Here is a 22661-nt window from a genome sequence, read left to right on the forward strand (position 1 = left end):
AGGATTCCCATCATCCGTCTTTCCCAATTGATATTCCTACTGTGTAAGTTCTCTTTACCAAAGGAAAAAGGATTTATTGGATGATAGGTAAATGGAAAACATTGATCTCATTTATGTCTAATTATGAGAGATTAAAAAAATAACATGAAGAGAGATAAAAGAAACTATAGAGCAAGAACATTGAGGGGTAGGGGTAGAAAGAACTAAAGATCTCAGTTTAATTGTGTTATAATCACTTACACAAAATAGGGCTGTCTTGTTTTCTGTATATCAAGCATGGTGCTCAGAACTTAGTAGGGGCTCAATAAACACTTGCAGAAGGCCTGAATTACTACATCTGTGCTACAGAGAGACAAACTCACACAATCTAAGTGTCTTTCTAAGCAATGTTTGTATTTTAATTTTGTTTTGTGTGTATGATGTGTTGGTGCATGTCACCACTTGTATGCCTGGTGTCCACAGCGTCCCTATGAGGGTGCCAGACCCCTTGGAACTGGAGCTAAAGATCACTGTGAGCTGCTGTGTGGGTGCTAGGTATTGAACTCGGGACTTCTAGAAAAGCAGCCAGTGCTCTTAACCTCTGAGCCATCTCTCTAGCCTTCAATCTAAGTATCTTGACATCTGAAATTCGAGGTTTTCTAATCTCACTAGACAGGCCTCTGCTTATTTTCTCCCTTGGCCACAGGAAGTCCAACCCACTTGTAGTAGTTCTGTTACATAAGTCAAATGGAACAATACTAAATGAGCCTATTTTGTAAGTGGCAGCTTTCAAATATGCAACACTAACATGTGTTCTCCCTCTTCTAGTCACATGTGTACACTGATTTTAGTATCCTCACCATCTATATCAACAGATGTGGGTGTTTACTCTTTTTTTGTTGTTGTTTTGTTTTTTGTTTTTTCGAGACAGGGTTTCTCTGTGTAGCCCTGGCTGTCCTGGAACTCACTCTGTAGACCAGTCTGGCCTGGAACTCAGAAATCTGCCTGCCTCTGCCTCCCAAGTGCTGGGATTAAAGGCGTGCGCTACCACGCTCAGCTGGGTGTTTACTCTTGAAGAACAACATCTGTAACTGAAAATTCCAGATGTGGTCCAGCCAGGACTGAGGACAGTAAGGATCTCTCTCTCTTTAAAAAAAAGAGGTTTTTTTATGTTGCACGGATCCACTCATGTGAAGGGTATTGGAGCTACAGAGCACATTTGGAAGTTAGAAGTCTGTTTTCTCCTTTTACCTGTGGGTCATGAGCTTTACCAGCTGAGCTGCCCACCAGTTAGATAATCATTGGGAGGTGGGGGGGGGGGGGTGTTTTGTAACTGCTTTTGATAGAGCCAAAGCAGACCCAATGCTGGCTTCCAAGTTGCCTCATCTGTATGCCTACATGGACTACTGCTGGTCAGGTTTATTCTGCCTTCCATCTCTGCAGTCAACTTTCTGAATATGAGTACAAGACTGGGTACCCATCACTCTAAGTCTCATCTCATTTGTCTTCAGCCACTTCTCTAGCTTGACTTGCTCAGTTCTGTCATTTTACATCTTAATGATCCAACTCAGTTTTTTTTTTTGCAATTTTCCAACTCAGTTTTTTAATAGCTGTAACTGTAGTATGTACATTTATGTGATCTCTATCAGGGCAATTGTCATATGTAGGCAAATATTAATAAAAGCTAGCCTTACTAGGTGCCAGGCCCTGTCCTTAGCCCTTAAATTCAAATTTTATCTGTACTCAAAGTAATAAGGTGGATGTGATTATGTTGAAATGAAGTGATTTATCCAGGGGGATCGAACTCGCAGTAAAAGAATGGAAACCCAGGCAGGACTTGAGTGTTTATCCTTAATAAACTCTGAAATCTTCCTGGACAACCTTGTAGACTGACATGCACCTACCAGTCAGCAGTGCTTGGGTAAAACACTGCTAGTCATTCACACAATAACATAACTGTGGCCTCTGATAACCCTGTTTCACAGTGTTGGGAATTAGGCTAGATGCCAGATGTCTTCCTAAACACCAAGCACTGCACAGCAGACCTGACCTCATATCTAATAGCCTCATTTCCCTCTGTGTGTCCTCAATCAACAACCAAGTAAATCCTGGGCAGGCCAGGCCATACCTCTTCTCTTCTCTTGTGCCTCAGATGGTCTCTACTGCATAATGGGCATACAGTATCAACTATTGTAGGTGTAATAAAAGCCAAGGAGACTCTCCCCGAGGAGATTAAAAACAAAGTCTAAAATGGGAGTTAAAATGGAAGGCCATTTTAACTCTTCAGCTTTCAAATCACAATGGGGAGTCTGTGGCCTCCCACGCACTCTCGAGCGTTCCCTCCAATACCTTTACCTAGCATTTGAGGGAAGGGGCTTTCTGCACAACTTTGGAGGGAGGGCACAGCCTACACATTTACATATCCCATGGATCCTGGGAGAATGTGAGTAATACATGTAAAGTTTTTAATAAATTTTTAATAAATTTAATAAATAAATAAATATGGTCTCTCCCTTCTAAATATTTGTTGACATGAACATTAAAATTAAAATTCTACTTGAAGATTTTTTTTACTACAAGCAACATTTATGTTCACATTCAAGGTTAGAGAAATAAAATTTAGCCATTTAGTGCATACACGACATGCATATGCACATACACAAAACCCTAGTGAGCTCTCCTTTGTAGAAGAAATCACAACACAAAACAGTAACAAGATAATGTGGATGACATGACAACGAAACATCAGATTAAGTGCTTTTTACTTATTCAAGCTGATTCTATGGCTTAGAATATATATTTGCATTTTTCTTCCTCTAATTCTCTACCTTCCCATACACTAATCAAATAAATCTTTATTACCATTCCTACCAAAAGGGAGACAAATCTGAAGCAGCAGTAAATAAAAGGATAGCAAACACAAACAAAAACCTCTTCCTTTCGGTTTCCAAGTTCATCTCCTTAGAAGACCTGCCACTATGGTACACCAAATTACCCCCTAATTTTTTGCACAGGGTAAAATCAAATCTTCCCTAACATATTTATACTTTTCCCCCCCTAAGAGTAAAATGCGTAACTGCTCCTCTTTGCACCTGGGAACCAAGAGATCCACACACACACAATCAGATTCAATTTCTTTTTCTCAGCAACTACCACTCTACGGGATTTACTTCAAGGCCAGTAAGTAAATGAGGCCCAAGGCAGAAAGAACTGTTGCTTACTTCCAAACTGGTAGCTACCAAATGAATAATTAACCTCTCTATACTTTCTATCGGGGATGCTTGTATTGCTAGGGTGAAGGTATCCTTTATGTCTAAACGATGTCATAAAACAGGCACTTGCCAGAAATATGCCCTCATTTATCACACGAAATGCCATGTGGTATTAGTGAGGTCGATACTGTTTGTTTAACATATTTTGCTTTCCTGGGGGCTTAAAATGATTTGTTTTTGCAGCTGTAACAGAGTTAAATTAGGGGTTTATCTTCAGCTTAGCTGGTTGAGCATATATAAGGTGGGGGTGCATTAATTATCTGCCTGGAGGCCTTTGGTCGTCTTCCCACAGCTTCCAGCATCCTTCAGGTCCCGAGTTACACCAACAAACAGCCAGATCTGATCTTCAAGTAATCAAGTCTGGTTTTTCAGGAACTGAGAGCCACTGAAAAAGGGGTTTGTTTCTGCCTCCAAATTCCCCTCCCCCAACATGTAAATGCTATTGGTATAAGGACATTTTTTCCCTTCAAGCAATTGAGCAAAGAATTTGAGGGGGGAAAAATCGTAGAGCAAACACTACTTCCAGACAACCATTCCCACACGTTAAAAACTGCCAGAAAGCACGTGCAATCCCTTTTCTCCCTTGTTCTATCTACTGTTTTCTGTCTTACCCCCAGAAGGGATGGGAGCTGGCCCCAAAGATAGATCTCTCCAAAGCCTGTACTAAAAAAATTCTAACTCTTCGTTACCTGCTTGTCTGTGTCTGGGAGGAAAGGGGAGCAGAGAAGTAACCAAGACAGAAAGAGAGCAAAGGGAGAAAGAAGCAGTAAGGTGAGGCAAAGGAAAATTGGAGTACAGTTCACACAAAAATGAACTGAGCATGCACACAGCAGGGTGCAGGGATGCTCCACATCCCAGGTCCTAACAACAAACTTCTTTTTCAGAGGTTCATTGTCAATCAATTAGCCAGGGCAACAGGGGTCTGTGAGATGGGGGTGCCCAGGGGAACAATGGGCTACCCTGTTGTATTACTATTTAATCACTTTTACTAAATAAATAGAGCAGCCCCGAGGTCCTGTCCTGTCAAGGGAATTTATAACAACAACAACAACAACACACACACACACACACACACAGAGAAGGGGGAAAAAGCCTTCATTTTCATTGGTCATTACTTTTTTCCTTCAGGACAAGAGAGGGTTATTACTGTAGCCTTAAGTCCCATCTTTGTGCTTCTTGCCTTTGATTCCCATTCGGACCCTGCCACTTTCTGGCACTAATTTGTCAGGCTGAACAAAGAGGGGATTTGTACCTCCTGTAAGGTCTCAATTAGGAATGGCTTCTGCTGTATTATGTGCCATTCAGAGGAGACACAATGCCGGTAATTACAGGAATTTGCACTAAATGGCTGAAGAATTCACAGCAAAACTTTTCCCCCCTTTGAGTTTACCCCCTCCCAAGGGCTGGAGGGGGAGAAAAAGGAAAGTAACAGCTCTTGGTGCCAGAGATGCACAGTCACCAACAACAGTCCTCAGAGGTTAAACAGCAGCCAGGGAACAGACCATAAAACCGGCAGAGGGAAGCCCAGGAGGCAGCCCTAGGCCCACTCTTCGTCCCTTCCCACACTCAACTTCAGTTTCACTCATGAGCACTGCCCTAAGTGGGCCATCCAAATCACACGCAGACTACAGAACAGTGTCACGAGGAACAGTTTTGAATGTGAGCACTGCATCCCTGTCACACCATTTAGTCACAGGCTCTTGAAACTATTGCACTCAATTGCTAGGTTTCTTAATTGCTGGGAACTTAACTGTGTGCCCCAACACCAAGAAAATGATGTATCTGCTGAGTAGGTACACATGTCAAATTCCTAAAGAAAACAAGCATGTTTTAATCTAATGTATACAGCAGCTATGAATAACCAAATTTAGAAACACTTATGGCCATGTACTACATAAATATTTTAATAAACTGAACAATCACCTTTTAAGAATTAATATTTTAAAATCACAGGTTCCTTATTGTCAAATACAATTCTGAATTCCAGCCCATGTTTCACTAAAGAAGCACACCTCATTTTCTATTGTAGAAGCTTTTGACAGAGGCCATATTGAAGCATCCCCAAATAACACTTCTGCAGCACCTCACCCAGCATGCATTGCTCTGCTCAAGAACTTTCTGTGACGTCATGGTCAAACATGAAGTTCATCTGCATTGAGTGCCTTTTTTATAGTCCAGAAATGATCTTCTACGGTCCTACCTGGCTCTACCTACCTCTGACGGCTCGGGGATCTGGAATGTGGCTGTCACATCTGTGAATCTGGTCGTGGCTATTTGGCAGTTACCAATGTTATTATTTAATATCTAACATTCCTAGCTGCCTACAGTCTAATGAGGGAAGGGGCTACGTCCACATTTCTAACGCTCTGACCTCAGGCACAGCCATGCACTTGGCAAGCAGAGAATAAGCAAACAAGCACAGGAATGGGTTCTCAGACGTCAGGAGGTGGGACTGGAAAGCTCAGGGGTCCTCAGGAGACAGGCTTGACCATGGTTAGGCTTCTGTAGCAAGGGCTTGCTAAGCAGCCACGGAGCTGGAGAGGAAGCTATGCAGCTAGCACACACAACTATCCTAAGTCTAAGCATGAGCCAAGAAATATGGAGTTATGGTTCCCCATATAGCTTCAAAACCATAACCTCAGGCATCCTGGTATGGTCATGCTCCATTTTCTCTGTAGGAACTGTTTAAAACTTAAGAGACCTAAGAAGTCTTCACTTAGAGAAAGAATTTAGTGAAACAGGACCAACTGTCCATATTTTATATATGTAAAAGCCAATATTTGTAGCTCCTCTAAATAGCAACCAAATGACAACAGAATTAAGAGCCTACTCAGTGCAACCTTCCAGTTAACACTTATTCATCCAAATATTTATTGGGGGAGGGACTAAGTAGACATTAAAAACTTAACAGTCTAAAGAGATACACTAAAGCCATGAAAGTCTGTGAATTTGCTTCTCAAAGAGTGCATGAAGTCCAATGTGCTGAACTGATTGACAGCCTGGAAGGCAAACATGCTAGTCTCTAGCTGCTTTTCCACCCGGTCTGTGTCATCAGGACACAGTTACAAAAAGCAAAGCAAGTGATTTAAATTACCAATGCTGAGAGAAACATGGATCCTTAAAAGGGCCATCTGCTATAGCAACCTCTAACAGCCTCCCACTAATTTAAAAAACATTCAGGTTTGTATAACAAAGCTTTTTCTTTTCTTTTTCTTTTGAGACTCTGCCCCCTACAGGACACACAGAATAATTCCCAACCTGAGGCAGAAAAACAATCTTCCTTCCTGGTTTAGCACTAGGAATGAAAAGGCCTGCAAACCACATATGCTGTAAAGCGAGTGAACTGGTTTTACTCTGGAATGCACTACATTGTACATTACACACTTACAAGTTAGCGGTCTCTCTGAACTAGAAACGCACCTGCACCCACCGGAGTGCCAAGCCGAAGCATGAAGCACCAGCTGCGCGAGGGAGCAACCCAATTCCACTTGTAACCCTGTGCTGAGCTCCCTGCTCTCCGTACTCAGCTACCCCCAACAGTCCAGATTTATCAAGCTCCAAATTTAGACAGCCAAGGGAGGCATCGTGTCACAGGGAACTGGGTGACAGACACTGCCAGAAAGGTCTGCTCTCACCCATTATGTAATACTTTCCCTCTTCTCCTTCACTTCCTTCTCCGGGCCTCGGCTCCTCGCTTTGCCTTTCCCTGTTTTTCTCTCTCCAAGCTTTAGATGCACTGGGCTTGCTCTCCAACACTCCCTTTACTCAATGCAATGCAACATATGGGCAATGCATGCTCCTTCAGGAAGCAAACTGAGAGACAGGTGAGAAGTGTTAACTGAATGGCAGCCTTCACAGCCCATGCAGGGCTTTCTTCATTCTCTTACTATACAGTCTCTTAAGGCAGAGACTCCAGTGACCGACTTGAGAACAAGGCTGGGCTAGTCTCCTATTTTCCAATAACAAGGAATTTATGGACTCTATCAGCAATCTAATGTCACACAAGTATATTATGAATTCAGGACCCCTATCCTGTAAGCAATTAGTATGGTATTACTGAATGCCTGAATTCCAAAATATAATAATATATGCACCAAAAAGACACTGAAATGCTAACAATTTCTAAAATAAGTAAAATAAATAAATGACAAATTAAACAAACCAAAACTACTAAAGGTAGTATTTTCTTATCAAAAACACTTCCAAAAGTAGTTAACTGGTTCAGCACAGGTCTGCTCTGTCATATATACAGACACACACACACATTACCTCCTGTGGCTTCTATGCTGGCTCTCAACGGATTTTTATTTGTTTTCTGAGACAGGTTTTCATGATCAATCCTAGACTGGCCTCAAACTGGCAATCCTCCTGCCTCGAAGCCTTCCCAGTGTTAGAACTACAGGTGGGTACTGCCACATCTGCTTGTGCTGGTATTTCTGGCTCAGAGTTTCTCCCTTTGCCATCCTCACTGCAAAGTTCCTATGCACAGTCACTAAGACCCTCCTTAAAGTCCATTGTTTTCCAGTAGAAAGGCGGCCATCGTGACTAGTGAATTTAAGGTGTAGGTTTTCATTCTGACCATCACCATTTGCTTTTTTCAATGCAGGGCAAGAACAGAGCATAAACTCTTGGCTGGTGGTAAGATCTTTATTCTTGTTCACTTTTAAATGCATACTTATTAAGTCTACAATGCTTGAATTTAAAATTTCTCCATCAGGCTTCCAATTAAGTCTGTCTTTGTGGTAAGTTATCAAGACAATTGCAAGGGAGGTAACTTTAATTTAGCTTAGTAGGTGAACAAATCTGGTTTAGGGGGAGACCTTTTCTCGCCTTTCTCTTCCTATTTCAGTGTTTGTGAGAGGCGAGGAGAATGGGGATAAAGAGGAATAACACTGTTGAAGACCTCTGAGTGAGGCCCACTCTGTCAATCTTACAGTGTTCCAGGGACACTGGGCTTCCCCTCCTATCTCAGCAGTCATCTGCTCTTCACCCTCTTTTGGCCATCCCCACTGTCCTCAATACTAACTTTATAGATTCTACTGTAACAAGATTTGACAAGGACATGATCAATTTCAGCTGCTAGCTAGGAACAACATTCGCCTTGCCTAAGGAATGTCAGTAGTTAGCTGGGATGCAAAGTTCTGTCATGAAACAATCTGTGACATGCACAGTTACAGTGATCATTATTCAAGAAGGCAGAGGAGATAGAATCCTGCTGACTCAGGAAGCCTAAATCCCATCTTGGCCAGGCTTTGGCCAAGTCATTGTGATTCACTGAGGTAAGCATAGCTGCTTCTATTTACATTACCAAAGGGCATTAGGATGGATAGATTTTGTTTGGTTTGGTTTATTTTTGAAAAAAGGCCTCACACTGTAACACAGTAGCCCTGACAGACCTGATACTTGATATGTAGCCCACACTAGCTTCCAACTTAACTTAGCCCCCTGTGCACTACTTAGATTTTATTTTATTTATTTATTTTATCTCACTTCACAGCCCTAGCTGACCTGGAACCCAGCGTATTTTTAATGCAGTACACTTCTTAGAGGAGAGATGCTTTTGATATACAGACAATTGTAACACGAACATCTACATTGTTGAATGAGAAGGGTTAAAGGTGAAATGCCACATAGGGCTTGGGGAAGCTCCAGCATGAGCATCAGGCTAGACGGGCGGGCACTCCATACCTGCACATTTGAAACTCTGAGCAGTGAGTCCTCGCTCCAAAGACAGCGTAGTCAGGATGCTCAGGAAGCTGGTGGTCACAGACTGGCGTTTGTTCTTCCGCAGCTCGCGGCCACTTAGCTGATCCTTGGGTTTGTTCCGCAGTGTGACTTGCAGGTTTTGCTCAGAACTCCTTGCAGCGTTGGCTGCTGTCTTCAGAGCCTCCATCCATTCCTGAGCCCTCTGTCGGGTCTCAGCCCGGAGGCGGAGGACATCCTGAGGAAAAATGACTTGAAAGCAAGAGTCACAACCATCCAGGTTGTCTATCTGCACAGCCAGACACACATCCACATTGTAGCTCAACAGGGGATCTTCGTCTAGCTTGCCAGGGTGGAAAGCCATAAGATAGGCCTTGCTCAGCACAAATGTAAAGGCCTTCCAGTTGTTTTGGACAGTCAGTCTGTAGAGTGTCCCTGATTTGAGGATATTTTGGTACTGTTTGGGGCTATCCAAGACAGGGGAGGCCAGCAGCCCACTGGATTTCTTCTGTAAACAGTGGTTCTGTGCACAGTCACCATGATGGATGAGTCCTGGAGAGTTTGCCATCTCACCCTGCCGTCCCATGTAATTGGGTACAGCAGCATGCACGACTTCCCAGAGCTTCTGCCCCCAGTCCAATGCCTCCCATGGAGACTCTGCCTTTAGCTGCAGTTGAGAATTGTCATAGAGAACAGTATCTACCATCCTAGCTTCAAGATTGCCTAAAACAGAGATGCTCTGGAAGTGGGAAAGCTGGTATGTGGCATACAGGTTTTGATTGCCGCTGCTATCAAGGCTGTAGAAGTTTAAGTTGTAGGGTGAGAGTTCTGCATAACAGCTTTGCCAGTAACTGTCATGGTTCTTCCTGATCTCCAGATAACCCTTCTTCAGTATGTTTGGGAATGTCTGCTTGTGCTCTGGAAAGAAAAAAAGAAAAGTCAAAGTAATAATTAATTATGAGAAAACAGGCACATAAAACCAATCACATTGGGGTGGGGGCGTGACATCTTTCTGGTTCAGATAAAACAAAATAGTGACATTCTACGTGGCACCTAACTGGCAAGACGTATCTAGGAAATGTTTTACCCCGAGGTAATGAACAAGCACAAGAGTACATAGGGAGCACACAATGCCACTGTGACACAGGGGCCTGGGTGCCACACAGACATGCTGAGAAAGCTGTGAACAAAGCACGTGTGTCCTGTGCATCAGTCACATTGCCAGGTCCTCCTTTTGTAGGTAAATTCCATAGAGCTCCAGGACACAAGAGCGCATTCCTGCACACAAGCTACTTCCCTGCTTAGACTCCTATCTTTTCCTAGGCTGGGGAAGCCAGAAGAGGAGAACAGAAAGAGTGTGAACTGTGCTGCTTAGAAACTCCTATTCCTCAGGCAAGTTCATCAGCCCTAAAGACAGCAGCAGGCCCTTCTGTCCAGCACCATCTCTACCCTTGGCTCAGCTACATCGCCTTCGAGGTCTCTCCTCAGGCGGCAGTTTTCTCTCGAGTCTACTGTGCTTATGCTGTGCCCTTGGCTTGTGAGGTTCTGTCCACTGCTTCAGCAAGCGACTACACAATTAACTTTCCTCCCGACTTCTCTCGCCTTCCCTCATCTTATCGGTAGGCACACGGCCCTGGTCAGCATCAGGCAGCCCTACAATAATATTCCTCTACCACAAGCTTTTATCAGACTAGGTTATCTAAGCTATTTAATGTCCAAGCAAACGGTATTTTAAAGTTTGTTTTTTCAAGTCTGTCTTCACTAATGGAGAAGATCTCTTTTCCTTTCTACAGTATAGCACACAGGACAACACCTTATCACTACAGAAACAGGTCCTTAGTAAATACAATATTGTTAGGTAGGTATAGGTATATACTCGTAATGTCAGCACTGGAAAAACCGAGGCAGGAGGATCACAGAGCTCATGAGTCCAAGGACAGCCTGCTACACACTGAGAACCATTCTAGCCTATACTACAAAGCAAGTATTTGTCTTAAATAAATAAAAAATGAAAAATAAAAAAGAGTACTTGTTAAATTAGAAATAGAGCTTCTGGCACAACACCTAGCCCACGAGGGGCGTAATTCCCGTCCCACCTCTTTTCTCCCTTTCCTCACTTGCAAAGTTATCCAGTCACAGCATCTTTAATCTGTGGTAACCCTCACGGAATGCCATGCAGAACTTTAATAAAAGGGACTATCAGTACAGAGACTTCCTGGGAATTTACTTCTTGAGACAGGCTCTCTTTTGGTAGCCAAGGCAAGCCTCAAATTAAGATCTTTCTGCCCCAGCTTCCTGGATGCAGAGACTGTAAGTACAGGCTGGCATACCTGGTCTCCTGAGACCTTGGTCTGCCAGGAAAGAATATCCATGGGAGAGAATGGTTTTAAAAAAAAGGTGACCTGGTAAAAATTTTTATGTCTGAGCTACTTCTTTTTTTGTTTGTTTGTTTGTTTGTTTTTCGAGACAGGGTTTCTCTGTATAGCCCTGGCTGTCCTGGAACTCACTTTGTAGACCAGGCCAGAAATCCACCTGCCTCTGCCTCTGAGTGCTGGGATTAAAGGCTTGCGACACCACACCCGGCGTCTAAACTACTTCTTAATCTCTCTGCTGACACCTTCTACAAACAGCCACAACCTGAGTCATTCCCTGAAGATAGATCACACTTGCAAAGGGGAAAAGGAAAGAAGTAAGGAGGGAAAGAAAGAGGGAGAGAGGGAGGGAGGAAGGGAGGGAGGGAGAGAAGGAGGGAGGGAGGGAGGGAGGAGCAGAAGGAAGGATGGACGGATGGACAGACAAACGGACTAGCTAGTTCTCATCTTAAAATACCAAACCAGCAGAGGAAAGGAGAGACAAGAGGTGGTGAACAGTCTGTTTCAGCTGCTTTATGTCTCTGGTCCCAATGTTAATTCATTACTGTTTCTGTGGTAACTAAAAAGCCGTTAATTTCTCACAGCCCACGCTAGCCCCTTTGTAGAAAGAGATAATGGGTGCCTACTCTCAGACATCTCTCTACTGACAGCGCAGGAGGCAGGCAGGGCTGAGTGGCACTGCTGCCCCCTCTGCCCTCTCATTTCCATCAGGCCGCCTTCTTACAGTCAGACCTCGGCTTGTGCCCTGCTCAGCCCTCCCAGCTGTGACCCAGCAGCTCAGCTATGAGCTCCCGAGTGAAGCAGAACCCAGCTCTCCTGCTTTTAGACAGAAATTACCACCTCCCTTTCTTACTCCCTGAGAGCCTTTTACTGCAGCTGCTGGCCCAGCAGCACAGCAGACCGTGCTCACCCCTTTCCGAGGTCTACACTCAGATGTAGATGACAGGTCAGACGGAAGGAACAAGAACTTTCCCTAGGATATCTCCAGGGTAGAAAGCTAAAGTGTGCTCGACACTGTTTCCCACACAACAGGAACTTGTGTCTTTGTTCTGCTCCCGGCCTGAGCCTGCACGGAGTGGCTGCAGGAGTATCGCTGTGTCTGAGGCCAGCCTAGGCTGCCATGAAAAATCCTGTCTCCATACAACTAATAAACAAGGCAGGAAGGCAGGAAAGTCCAGCAAGCTTCTCAGGAGTTACTCCTTTCTCAGACCAGCACTGTTCATGTCCTCTTTTCTTACATTTGTGCTTGAAGGATTAATCATCTGTAACTATAGGGCTGGAGAACGACCATGTCTCTCTGATTTCCAGAAACTAGTACTTTCTATGTGATCTGAAGCTTATTTTAAATATTTTTTGCTACTGACAAATGAGAAGATATAGATGTGTATATGCATATATACACACACATATATACATATAAACATGTATATATACATATATACACACATATACATATATATATATGTATATATATATATATACACAAACACATAAACACAGATATGTAAACTCATTATTTTGCCATAGTTGGAGTTTTCCCTAGATCTTAGCATTTTAACTCATTAAATTTATACATACATTTTAAAGTGCTCAAAATTTCAATCTTAATGAATATAAGAGATTCAGATAGATAAATAATAAGATTTATACCATTTCCCTGAAAATGCAGAAACATTTTTTTTTTTTTTTTGGTTTTTTGTTTTTTCCAGACAGGGTTTCTCTGTATAGCCCTGGCTGTCCTGGAACTTACTTTGTAGACCAGGCAGGCCTCAAACTCAGAAATTCGCCTGCCTCTGCCTCCCAAGTGCTGGCAAAAACATCTTTTTTAAAAATTCACCATAACCCACCACTTTCATAATGAAGCAACCACAGAAATTCTTCATAAAACTAAGAAGCAGGCAAGCGCATCCACCACTTATACTCCCTGCTGCCCAGCATCTCTGCTGGCTGTCAGAGCTGGCTCACTTCCTCTTTAATGAAGGTCCCTTTCCACTTCTCCTGGTCCTCCCCAGAGCAGTGGTATCAGAACCATGACTGCAGCTAACTAAAGAGGAAGAGAGAACTCTCCTGCCTGCACCTGACTTACCTCTGCACGCCCCACCCACCAGACACCTCACCCACCAGAGTTCCTCTTTATCATTACTTCCTCATCGATTCTCCAAAACAGTTCCATCCCAAGACATCCATCTTCATCAAGAGCCAGGCTGCCTCCTTCCTGGCTATCCCACAGCTTTCTGGGTCTCTCTTAGCCCTTTCCATATTCCTTGTCCGGTTAAACCTATTCACACATTCTAAAAGTCATACTTACTTAGTCCAAGCTTCTAAGCTTAACCAACAATATTCCATTATGGAAAATTTCAAACACCATCAAAAACATGTAGAAAGTGAAGATATTCATTCAGCTTCAGAAAGCACTTGTGTAGGGAGATGGCTCCGTAGGTAAATACAAATGAGGGCCTGAGTTTGGATCCCAAGCACTCAAGCAAAAAGCCAGGCAGGGGTGCAAATCTACAACCCCTGCACTTAGGGGCTGGTGTGAGGAAGATCCCAAGGGCTTGCAGGCTAGCCAATCTAGCCAAAACTGTGAGCTCCAAATTCAGTGAGAAGCCTGTCTCAAAAAACAAGGTGGGGAGAGGCAGAGGAAGGCACATGATGCTGTTGGTCTCTGGTCTCCATATATACACAGGAAAGTATATTCAAAAACATGCACACATACATATACATTCAACACACACACACACCATCAAGTTTCTACTACATTTGTTTTGTCACCTGTACCTCTTTAACTCTTGATTTTTGTTTCATTATTTTCCTAGAATGTCTGAAAGTAAATTAAAGGCATTATACCATTTCAACTATAGATGTATCTCTATTTAAACAATCAGAATTTTTTTTTTTGAGACAGGGTTGGTCTATGTCTAGCCTGGCTGTAGACCAGGCTAGCCTTGAACTCAGAGTTCTACCTGCCTCTGCCTCCCAAGTACTGGAATTAAAGGCCTGTGCCACCACCACCAGATGACAAAAATGGGAACTTTCAAATTCATGTTATTTTCACAATCCCACATTAATAATCCATGTTCTGAGGGGTAGTGTCTGTCCTGATATGTCTGTAAGGTCTCTCACCCTTTCTCATACTTGATCTAACCCCCTCTCTTTTCCAATGCTTTATGTACTACCCATACCCTTCTCCACCCTACCTCCATTTTCACCTTAGTGAGACTACACCTTACACTCAAATTAGAGAACCATTCTCAGTTCTCCTCTACCACATCACCTTCCTGTATTTTCTGCTAAGAATTCTCTCCTCCAAGGACAGTCATCCTGATGTCTTTTCTCCCATATACCAGGGGCTGTCTCTACCAATGTACAATGTATCAACAAACAACTTTGCTGGAATCTGTGGGAAGCTTTGCTAGGATCTGGTGTTGGTAGCCGACAGAAGAGAAGAGAAAATGGGTCTGAGAGTCCATGCTATCTAGTCTAAAGTGCTCAAAGCCTTTCAACAAGTTCAGCTAATGGATTCAGAGAAGAAAGATCTCCGTCTGAGAAGTTCTGTCACATTTTGAAAAGGGGGTCGTGTCAATGTTGGACCGGGTGGAGCTGGTTATTGAGAGAAGACAGGAAGCAAAGCGGCACTCAAATGGTGGGCCTTTCTTTCCTTATGGGTTTTTAAGGAAACCCATCTGTCCCCAAGTCTATCCTCTTTACTGTTCACATGTCTTATTTCCTTTTCCTTGCCACAGTCACTCTGATTTAAGTCATCTCCTCACATGATAAAGGCTAACAGGGCCTCCCACTCAGTCCGTCTGTTCTTCCTTCCTTTCTTAAGATAGGGTCTAGCTAATAAGTCCAGGCTAGCCTCAAACTTTGTTTCTCCTGTCATAGCCTCCAGAAGTGTTTAGCACAACTGGCTCCTCTAGTTCTTTTTACCCATCAATCCATTGTGCGTGCCAATGAAGCTGGAGGAGACCCTGTAAACTGCATTCTTCTTCCTCACCAAAGATTTAAACCAACTGAGCCCGGCAAGGTCGTCAGACACAAGTGGATAAAATGATCAGCTGGTTTGGAGGATGCAACTTAGGTTTGTAGCAAACACAGCGGCAGGATTGTAGGGTAGTATCACAAGCAGCCCTCCACAGCCACAGTCCTCCCCTTCGGAGACTCACATGAAAGACGGATGACGTGCAGGAGCAGGTCTGGAGCAGGCTGAAAGCAGAACTGGTACTTACTGTGAGAGAGACTCTTACCTAGTTCCTCTCCAAAATTTGCTAATAGGCCACCCCTCCTTCCCAGGGTGGAGCATGCAAACAAGAGCCAAGAGTGCTCTTCTAATTGGTGGCCTTTACATGGGCACAAATGGGTACTAGAAAGGTGGCTGTCCTATCCCTACCCTCAGTTCCTGCCAACTTCCCGACTTCCTGTGAAGGATCCTAATCTCAACATGCAGGATGTTTTTGAGTGTCTTGAAAGAGATTTGAAACATGCCACATTAAGTCAGTGTACCTGGTCTAAACATCCTCGGTAGCATGGGCTCTCCTGTGCAGGTCAGTTCCCTGGCCACCCATCCGCTCTATGTGATGTTTCTCACTACCTTAGCTTAGTGGATGGCCCTCAGATCTGAGGTGAAATACTCCACTGAGGACTTCTCTGGCATCCTAGATCACTAACATTACTCTTTTCCTTGCAATTTTAGCTCACGAAACACAACTGACAACTCTCGAATTCGTTTCATGTTATAGTTTTCTATTGTGTTCAAGGCAGAGGGCAGAGAAGTCACTCTGAACTAATTTAAAGCCCAGTTCTCTTTATATCAGCACAGGGGAGAAGTGAAACTGAGATTACCCTCATCCTGCGCTCCCATGAAGCATAAGGGCCACGCTACGCATGCTCCATGGTGCCAGTACACTTTTGCCAGCATTACACAGACACACTACCCCACACACTCTTCCTGGGTTTTTTTTCTTCAATTCCTTTTTTTAAAAACTTTTTATTGATTCTTTATGAATTTCACATCATGCACCCCAAACCCACTCATCTTCCCATCCCTTCATATCCACCCTCCTCCCCTTCAACCTCTCCACCCAGTAAAATAAAATAATAAATAAGAAGAACACACACACAAAACCTAGCAGTGGAAGCTGCGGTGTGCCCCACACTATACCCTTTTGTCCACATATCTTTAATTGCAAATGTTCATTGCAATGAGTCATTGGTCTGGTTCAGAGCCTCTGGCTTCTGCTACACTGTCAATACTGGATCCTCATTTCCTCTTGGATATCCTGTTGTTGTCTCCACAGACTTTTCTTTTTTTTTTTTTTTTTTTTTTGGTTTTTCGAGACAGGGTTGCTCTGTGTAGCCCTGGCTGTCCTGGCACTCACTTTGTAGACCAGGCTGGCCTCGAACTCAGAAATCCTCCTGCCTCTGCCTCCCGAGTGCTGGGATTAAAGGCGTGCGCCACCACGCCCGGCTCCAGACTTTTCTTAATAAACTGATTCTGTCAGAAAAGATTACTTGGTGCCAGCATCAAATAATCATGCATATCAAATTATGAATTTGAAATAATGAATATTTCACAGTTATGAATATCGAATACTACTCTTTACAGTTACACTAAAGAACCTTCCTAAGTAATAAAAGGCATCTTACTTGTTCTCCCGCATAAACCTAGAAGAAAAGGCAGGTCACTTGCATAGGCTCTAAGAAAAATATGAGCCGGATGTGTTATTTTTGTGGTAAGTAGTAGTAGCCACAGGCAATCAAGTCCTGGTCAATTTCTCTTCTCTGATGTAAACTTGACTAGGAGATCACAAACCTAACTTTTTAACCTAGCAAACAATCCAAATATAAATTTTTATGTCATTAAGTGCCACAGTGAGCTTTCTGCTCTGCTTCTATGATCTAAAGAAAATAAACTTAAGAGGATCTCCCTTACTTAGACTCTAAGACAACCAGCATTCCATTACCACATCTTTGCATAACTTAGCAAATCATAGAAAATGTAAGAGCCAGAAGGAATCCTAAAAATTCTATTCTCTCAACTCCAGCTAGGGCAAAACCTGTGCAATGCTTCTCCAGGAGAAGCCACGTTTTGATCAGGTATATGCTCAGGGACATGGCCTCTTGTCTAGCACACGGAAAGAATCATAATTTGTTTAACACTTACAGTACTCTATTGTCCTTGACTAGAAATTGCCTTGAGATTGGGCATGCCACCATGAGGTGCCGGAGGTGCCATTAGGAGCCTCTGAGAAAGAGACCAAAAAGAACTGCTGTCTCTCGATTCTGAGTCCTACTGTTGACACAGAAGGCAAGCCCTGGAGCTGCTGGAGCCATGTGATACCATAGAGCAGAGAAAAGAGACATCATTAATACACTGAGGATAAGAGCAAAAAGAAAAAAAAAAAACCCTGGGGACTGCCCCTCTCTGGGACTTTTGCTAAGTATTGCTGTACATGATGCCTGGCATTAGCCAAGTGCTCAGTAACTGATGGGAGAGAAAAAACGTTAATGGTCTTACACTGACAAGGTACGCCATCACTCATTGGCCTTTGAAAACATTCTGATTTAAGACAGCAAAGAGGTTCCAGGAAGCAAACTGACTTGGCAAGGATCACGTTACAAAGTGGCCAAGTTGAGAGTAGAAGTCTAATCTCTAAAACTTCAATCTAGATCAAACAGCTGTATCTGTGGTGGAGCGAATGAATCCTAGACATGTTTAGAGATAGGAGGTAGCGGAGTGGAGTAGTCACATGTCCTCTCTGGGATTATACCTAGCTGGATCCCAGTCTTACCTAGATGGCTGTGGGTCAGGTCACCTGTCTAAGTCTCCATTTCAACTTGTAGAATCAGATCAACATTACCCATTATATTAAACTACTATAAATATGAAATAAGATAATGGATGAACACTCAGCAGGGGACTTGGTACAAAATTAACCCTCTTACCACAAATATTAATAAGTTTTATTCAACTTGACACAGCTAAAGATAAGGAAAGGGGAACAGAAGCCACCTCCATTTTAGGAGGAAAAATATAGCTATTCTGTTCTGATTTTATTTAAATTATTTCTTTTATTTTTGGAGACTATACTATAATTATATCCCTTCCTCTTTTCCTTTCATCCTTCGAAACCTTCCCTTATACCATTCCTTGCTCTCTTTCAAATTTATGGCCTCTTTTTCATTAATTATTGTTACATTCATATGTGTATACATAAATATTTCTAAATACACAAACACAACCTGTTCAGTCTATATATATACTTGTATTTTTTTCAAGGCTACTAATGTCAGAAGCTACACCTGTAAAGTCTTGCCAACATGACTGCCTAAACATGAGCTGAACAAGAACAACAGACACACTAAAGTGGACAGAGAAAGCCCAAGCCCACAGGCAACTAAGGAATGCAGAGAGAAGGACAAACAGTCTGTCCCAAGGAAGAGCACAGCAATTCATTACCTGTCCTGATTTTCCTCAGTGCTGATGCATAGACTTCAGCCTAACAAGGGACAGGGCAATGGCTCAGTTGGTAAAGTGTGTACAAGAAGCATGAAGACCTGACTTCAATCCTTTATACGAATGCAAATAGCCAGGTATGGCAGCAGGTGTCTGTAACCCCAGCTCTGGGGAAACTGAGATAAAAGGGTTGGTCCCCCGAGCTTGCTGGCTAGCCAGTCCAGCAGAATGAGCAAGAGCCAGGATAAAAATGAAACCCTACTGTACTGGCTATTTTTGTGTCAACTTGACACAGCTGGAGTTATCACAGAGCAAGGACCTTCAGTTGAGGAAATGCCTCCATGAGATCCAACTGTAAGGCATTTTCTCAATTAGTGATCAAGGGGGAAAGGCCCCTTGTGGGTGGGACCATCCCTGGGCTGGTAGTCTTGGGTTCTATAAGAGAGTAGGCTGAGCAAGCCAGGAGAGGCAAGCCAGTAAAGAACATCCCTCCATGGCCTCTGTATCAGCTCCTGCTCCCTGACCTGTCTGAGTTCCAGTCCTGACTTCCTTTGGTGATGAACAGCAGCATGGAAGTGTAAGCCGAATAAACCCTTTCCTCCCCAACTTGCTTCTTGGTCATGATGTTTGTGCAGGAATAGAAACCCTGACTAAGACAAATTGGTACCAGCAGAGTGGGGTATTCCTGTGACAACCTGACCATGTTTTGGGGAGGACTGTGGAAGGACTTTGGAACTTTGGGCCAGAAGATCCATTCGGTGTTAAGAGCTCTGTCGAATTCTGTGTAGGAGCTTGGAAGATAATGTTGAGAACAGTGCAGAGGATGGAGGCCTGGGTTGTGAAATTTCAGAGGGAAAATTAAAGACTCTCTTCAGGGCCATTGCTGTTTTTATTGTGAAGATTTTGTAGTTCTGGTTAGCTGGGGCTGAAGAATCAGCTGTGATTAACAAGATACCAGAACTACTAAAGCAAAAACTTTGCATTACTGGGACTATTGATGCTGGTTAGCTGGAGCTAAGAAATTAGCAGTGATTAAGAAGAGACCAGCATCGTTGAGGTGACATCTTCTGGGAAGTGTTTTCTGAAAGCACAAAGAGGCTGTGTTCCAGAGATAGGCAAGGTTGTACTCCTTCTGCAGTGGGACTTGGTAATGTGTAAGGGTCACCCAGGTGGTACTGGTTTTGAAGGCATGAAGGGGTCACACAGCAGCTCAGGCTCAGCACTGTGAGAGGCCATGGAAGGCCATTGGTGAAGGTGCAGCCCCAGTTGTAACTGAAGGCCCAGGACTGAAGGGGTCATGCAGTGTTTTGGAGATGCCAGTACCACGAGATGACCACCAAGAGCAGCAGCAGCAGTGGAGTACAGGCATCTGGAGCCCAGAGGACGACGTGTGTGCTACAAAGGGCATGGCTGGAGAAGTGACCCAAGCCCTTGGAGGAGCCCAGAAGATCGTGAGTTGTATCCCAGACGTTGGACGGTTGGAGATTGATTTTTTGCTTTGATTGTGACTGTGCCCTGATATTTTCCCTCTTGAAGGAAGAAACTGTTTTAGTGGAGCCCACAGTTAAGAGACTTTTAATTGTAAAAAGACTTTGGATTTTAAAAGAGATGGATATTTTAAAGAGATTGAAATTTTAAGAATATGTAAAGACTGTGGGACTTTTAAAGTTATTTAGATCTTGGGGATGAATAAGAATGTAAGGGTTGAGGCTTACTAGTGATGTGTTTGTGTGTCAAGTTGACAAGGGGTCAATTGTACTGGCTATTTTTGTGTCAACTTGACACAGCTGGAGTTATCACAGAGCAAGGACCTTCAGTTGAGGAAATGCCTCCATGAGATCCAACTGTAAGGCATTTTCTCAATTAGTGATCAAGGGGGAAAGGCCCCTTGTGGGTGGGACCATCCCTGGGCTGGTAGTCTTGGGTTCTATAAGAGAGTAGGCTGAGCAAGCCAGGAGAGGCAAGCCAGTAAAGAACATCCCTCCATGGCCTCTGTATCAGCTCCTGCTCCCTGACCTGTCTGAGTTCCAGTCCTGACTTCCTTTGGTGATGAACAGCAGCATGGAAGTGTAAGCCGAATAAACCCTTTCCTCCCCAACTTGCTTCTTGGTCATGATGTTTGTGCAGGAATAGAAACCCTGACTAAGACACCTACCTCAGAAAGAGTGATAGAGGAAGACATCTAATGGGGCTCTCTGGTCTCCACATGCGCACGCACGCGCGTGCGCACACACTCACACATAATCACAAATACAGATACATACACACACATACACTCATACACACATACACACTCACATATACTCACATATATTCTCCCTTTCACATATACACACACGGAACTCAACTTTTCATGTGCTCATACTTGGTCCAGTACAGTTTTCTATAATATGGTTCACATTTTTAAAGGGCTTCTGGTCTAAGATAAAGGATTGGTAGAAAGTAATTAACTATAATATACAACAGAATAAGTGTGTGTGAAAGAAAAAAAAAAACAGGGTACTGAAAAAGGGGGAGAAAAACAAACTGGAAGAGTCTGAAGGACAATGTGGCATTTGAGTTGGTCCTTGAAAGATAATGAAGGATTTATGTAAAGCAAAAAAAACAAGGAGAATCTCCATTATAAAGACACAGCTTGGGCAAAAGCCAGAGACCAAGAAGCACAAGGTCCATTGAAAAATGGCAAAACATCTCGGCAAGGAACAACAAAGGTGATAAGGCTGAAAAGATTCCAAATGCTTCATAAAGTTCACACAGAGTCACAAGTGACAGTGAGCCGCGATTTGTTTGTTTCAATTGTATACTTTTATTTTTATTGTATTCTTTGCCTACAAGTATGTCTGTTTACTGTGTGAGTGTGGCCCCTGTAGATGGCAGAGAGGGCAACAGATCTCCTGGAACACGAGTTACAGGAAACCACTGTGTGGGTGCTGGGAATCAAGCCTAGGTCCTCTGCAAGGGCAACAAGCACTCTTAAGCTCTAAGTCATCTCTCCAGCCCTACAGAGTTCCCTTCTATGAACACAGTAGCACAAAAGACCTATGCTTTAGAAAGATAACCTACAAGTTTGAAAAATTAATAAGCACCGTTTTTCTAGTCAAAAGAGAATAAAGTGCACTAAGAGAACACCCACAAAGACCCTCAAACCCTCCATTTTCAGGGGTCTCTTACAGCAGTGTTAGGAATTGGAATACAGGCCGTCAGTGAAGCGCACTGGGTCTCCTATGGCTGCCATGGCCAAAAAGGGATCATTAACCAGTGGAAATTTTGACCATACACAATCAACTTCCTGTGACCTATTTTAGCAACTTTTTTACACTGACTAATCTGTGAGAGGGTGAATCACAAATTCAGCAAGACACTGTGTCCTGGTGACCTCACTTATTCTAAACCCACATGAATATTTCCATCTCTCCTGGCTCCAGGGCTTTTAAGAAACGGCATAATTGAAAAAGCAGTCATTTTAGTACAAGTCCCAAATTTGCCTTTTTTTTTTTTTTTAAGTGAGAGATGGGGAAAGAGAACTGAAGCAGTAGCATGAAGCTCAGGATAAAGGACTAGACTGCAGTGGTTTGTCTAGCCGTAAAGAAAATCTCTGCTTGAGACCTTCTCCTAAAGTACTCAGAACAAGAAAACACAGGGCCAGGAGCATGCCGGGTCACCAGAGCGGCACCTACAGAAACAAAAGCCCAGCTGACCACTGCCCTTGCCCAGCAGATGAAAATGTGACACAGTCAGGGAGGAGAGCAAGTTCCACTCTGGTAGTTGGTTGAGATTCGGGACTCTACAGCGAATATAAAAGATTCCTTTAATTTTTTTTTTTCATTTAAAAAGTTACCACTGCAGTTCATGTAGCAGTAGACTTAAAAGTTACACAGA

At 43.3% G+C, this 22661-nt stretch overlaps 1 protein-coding gene across 3 annotated transcripts in view; it reads right to left on the reverse strand.

Moving 5' to 3' along the window:
- Positions 1-22661, reverse strand: part of Plekhm3 (pleckstrin homology domain containing M3) — a 169282-nt gene that overhangs the window by 125343 nt on the left and 21278 nt on the right. For all 3 annotated transcript variants that reach the window (XR_015047129.1, XM_021171504.2, XM_029477337.2), the window contains exon 3: positions 8940-9872. Coding sequence is in view for 2 of the 3 variants with exons in the window: in XM_021171504.2 (XP_021027163.1) it covers positions 8940-9872 (933 nt within the window). In the remaining variant the exon portion in view is untranslated. The remainder of the gene's footprint in view (positions 1-8939; positions 9873-22661) is intronic.

This window comes from Mus caroli, unplaced genomic scaffold (genome assembly GCF_978045245.1).
Source record: "Mus caroli unplaced genomic scaffold, Mus_caroli_1 scaffold_1, whole genome shotgun sequence".
NCBI classification, from domain to species: domain Eukaryota; kingdom Metazoa; phylum Chordata; class Mammalia; order Rodentia; family Muridae; genus Mus; species Mus caroli.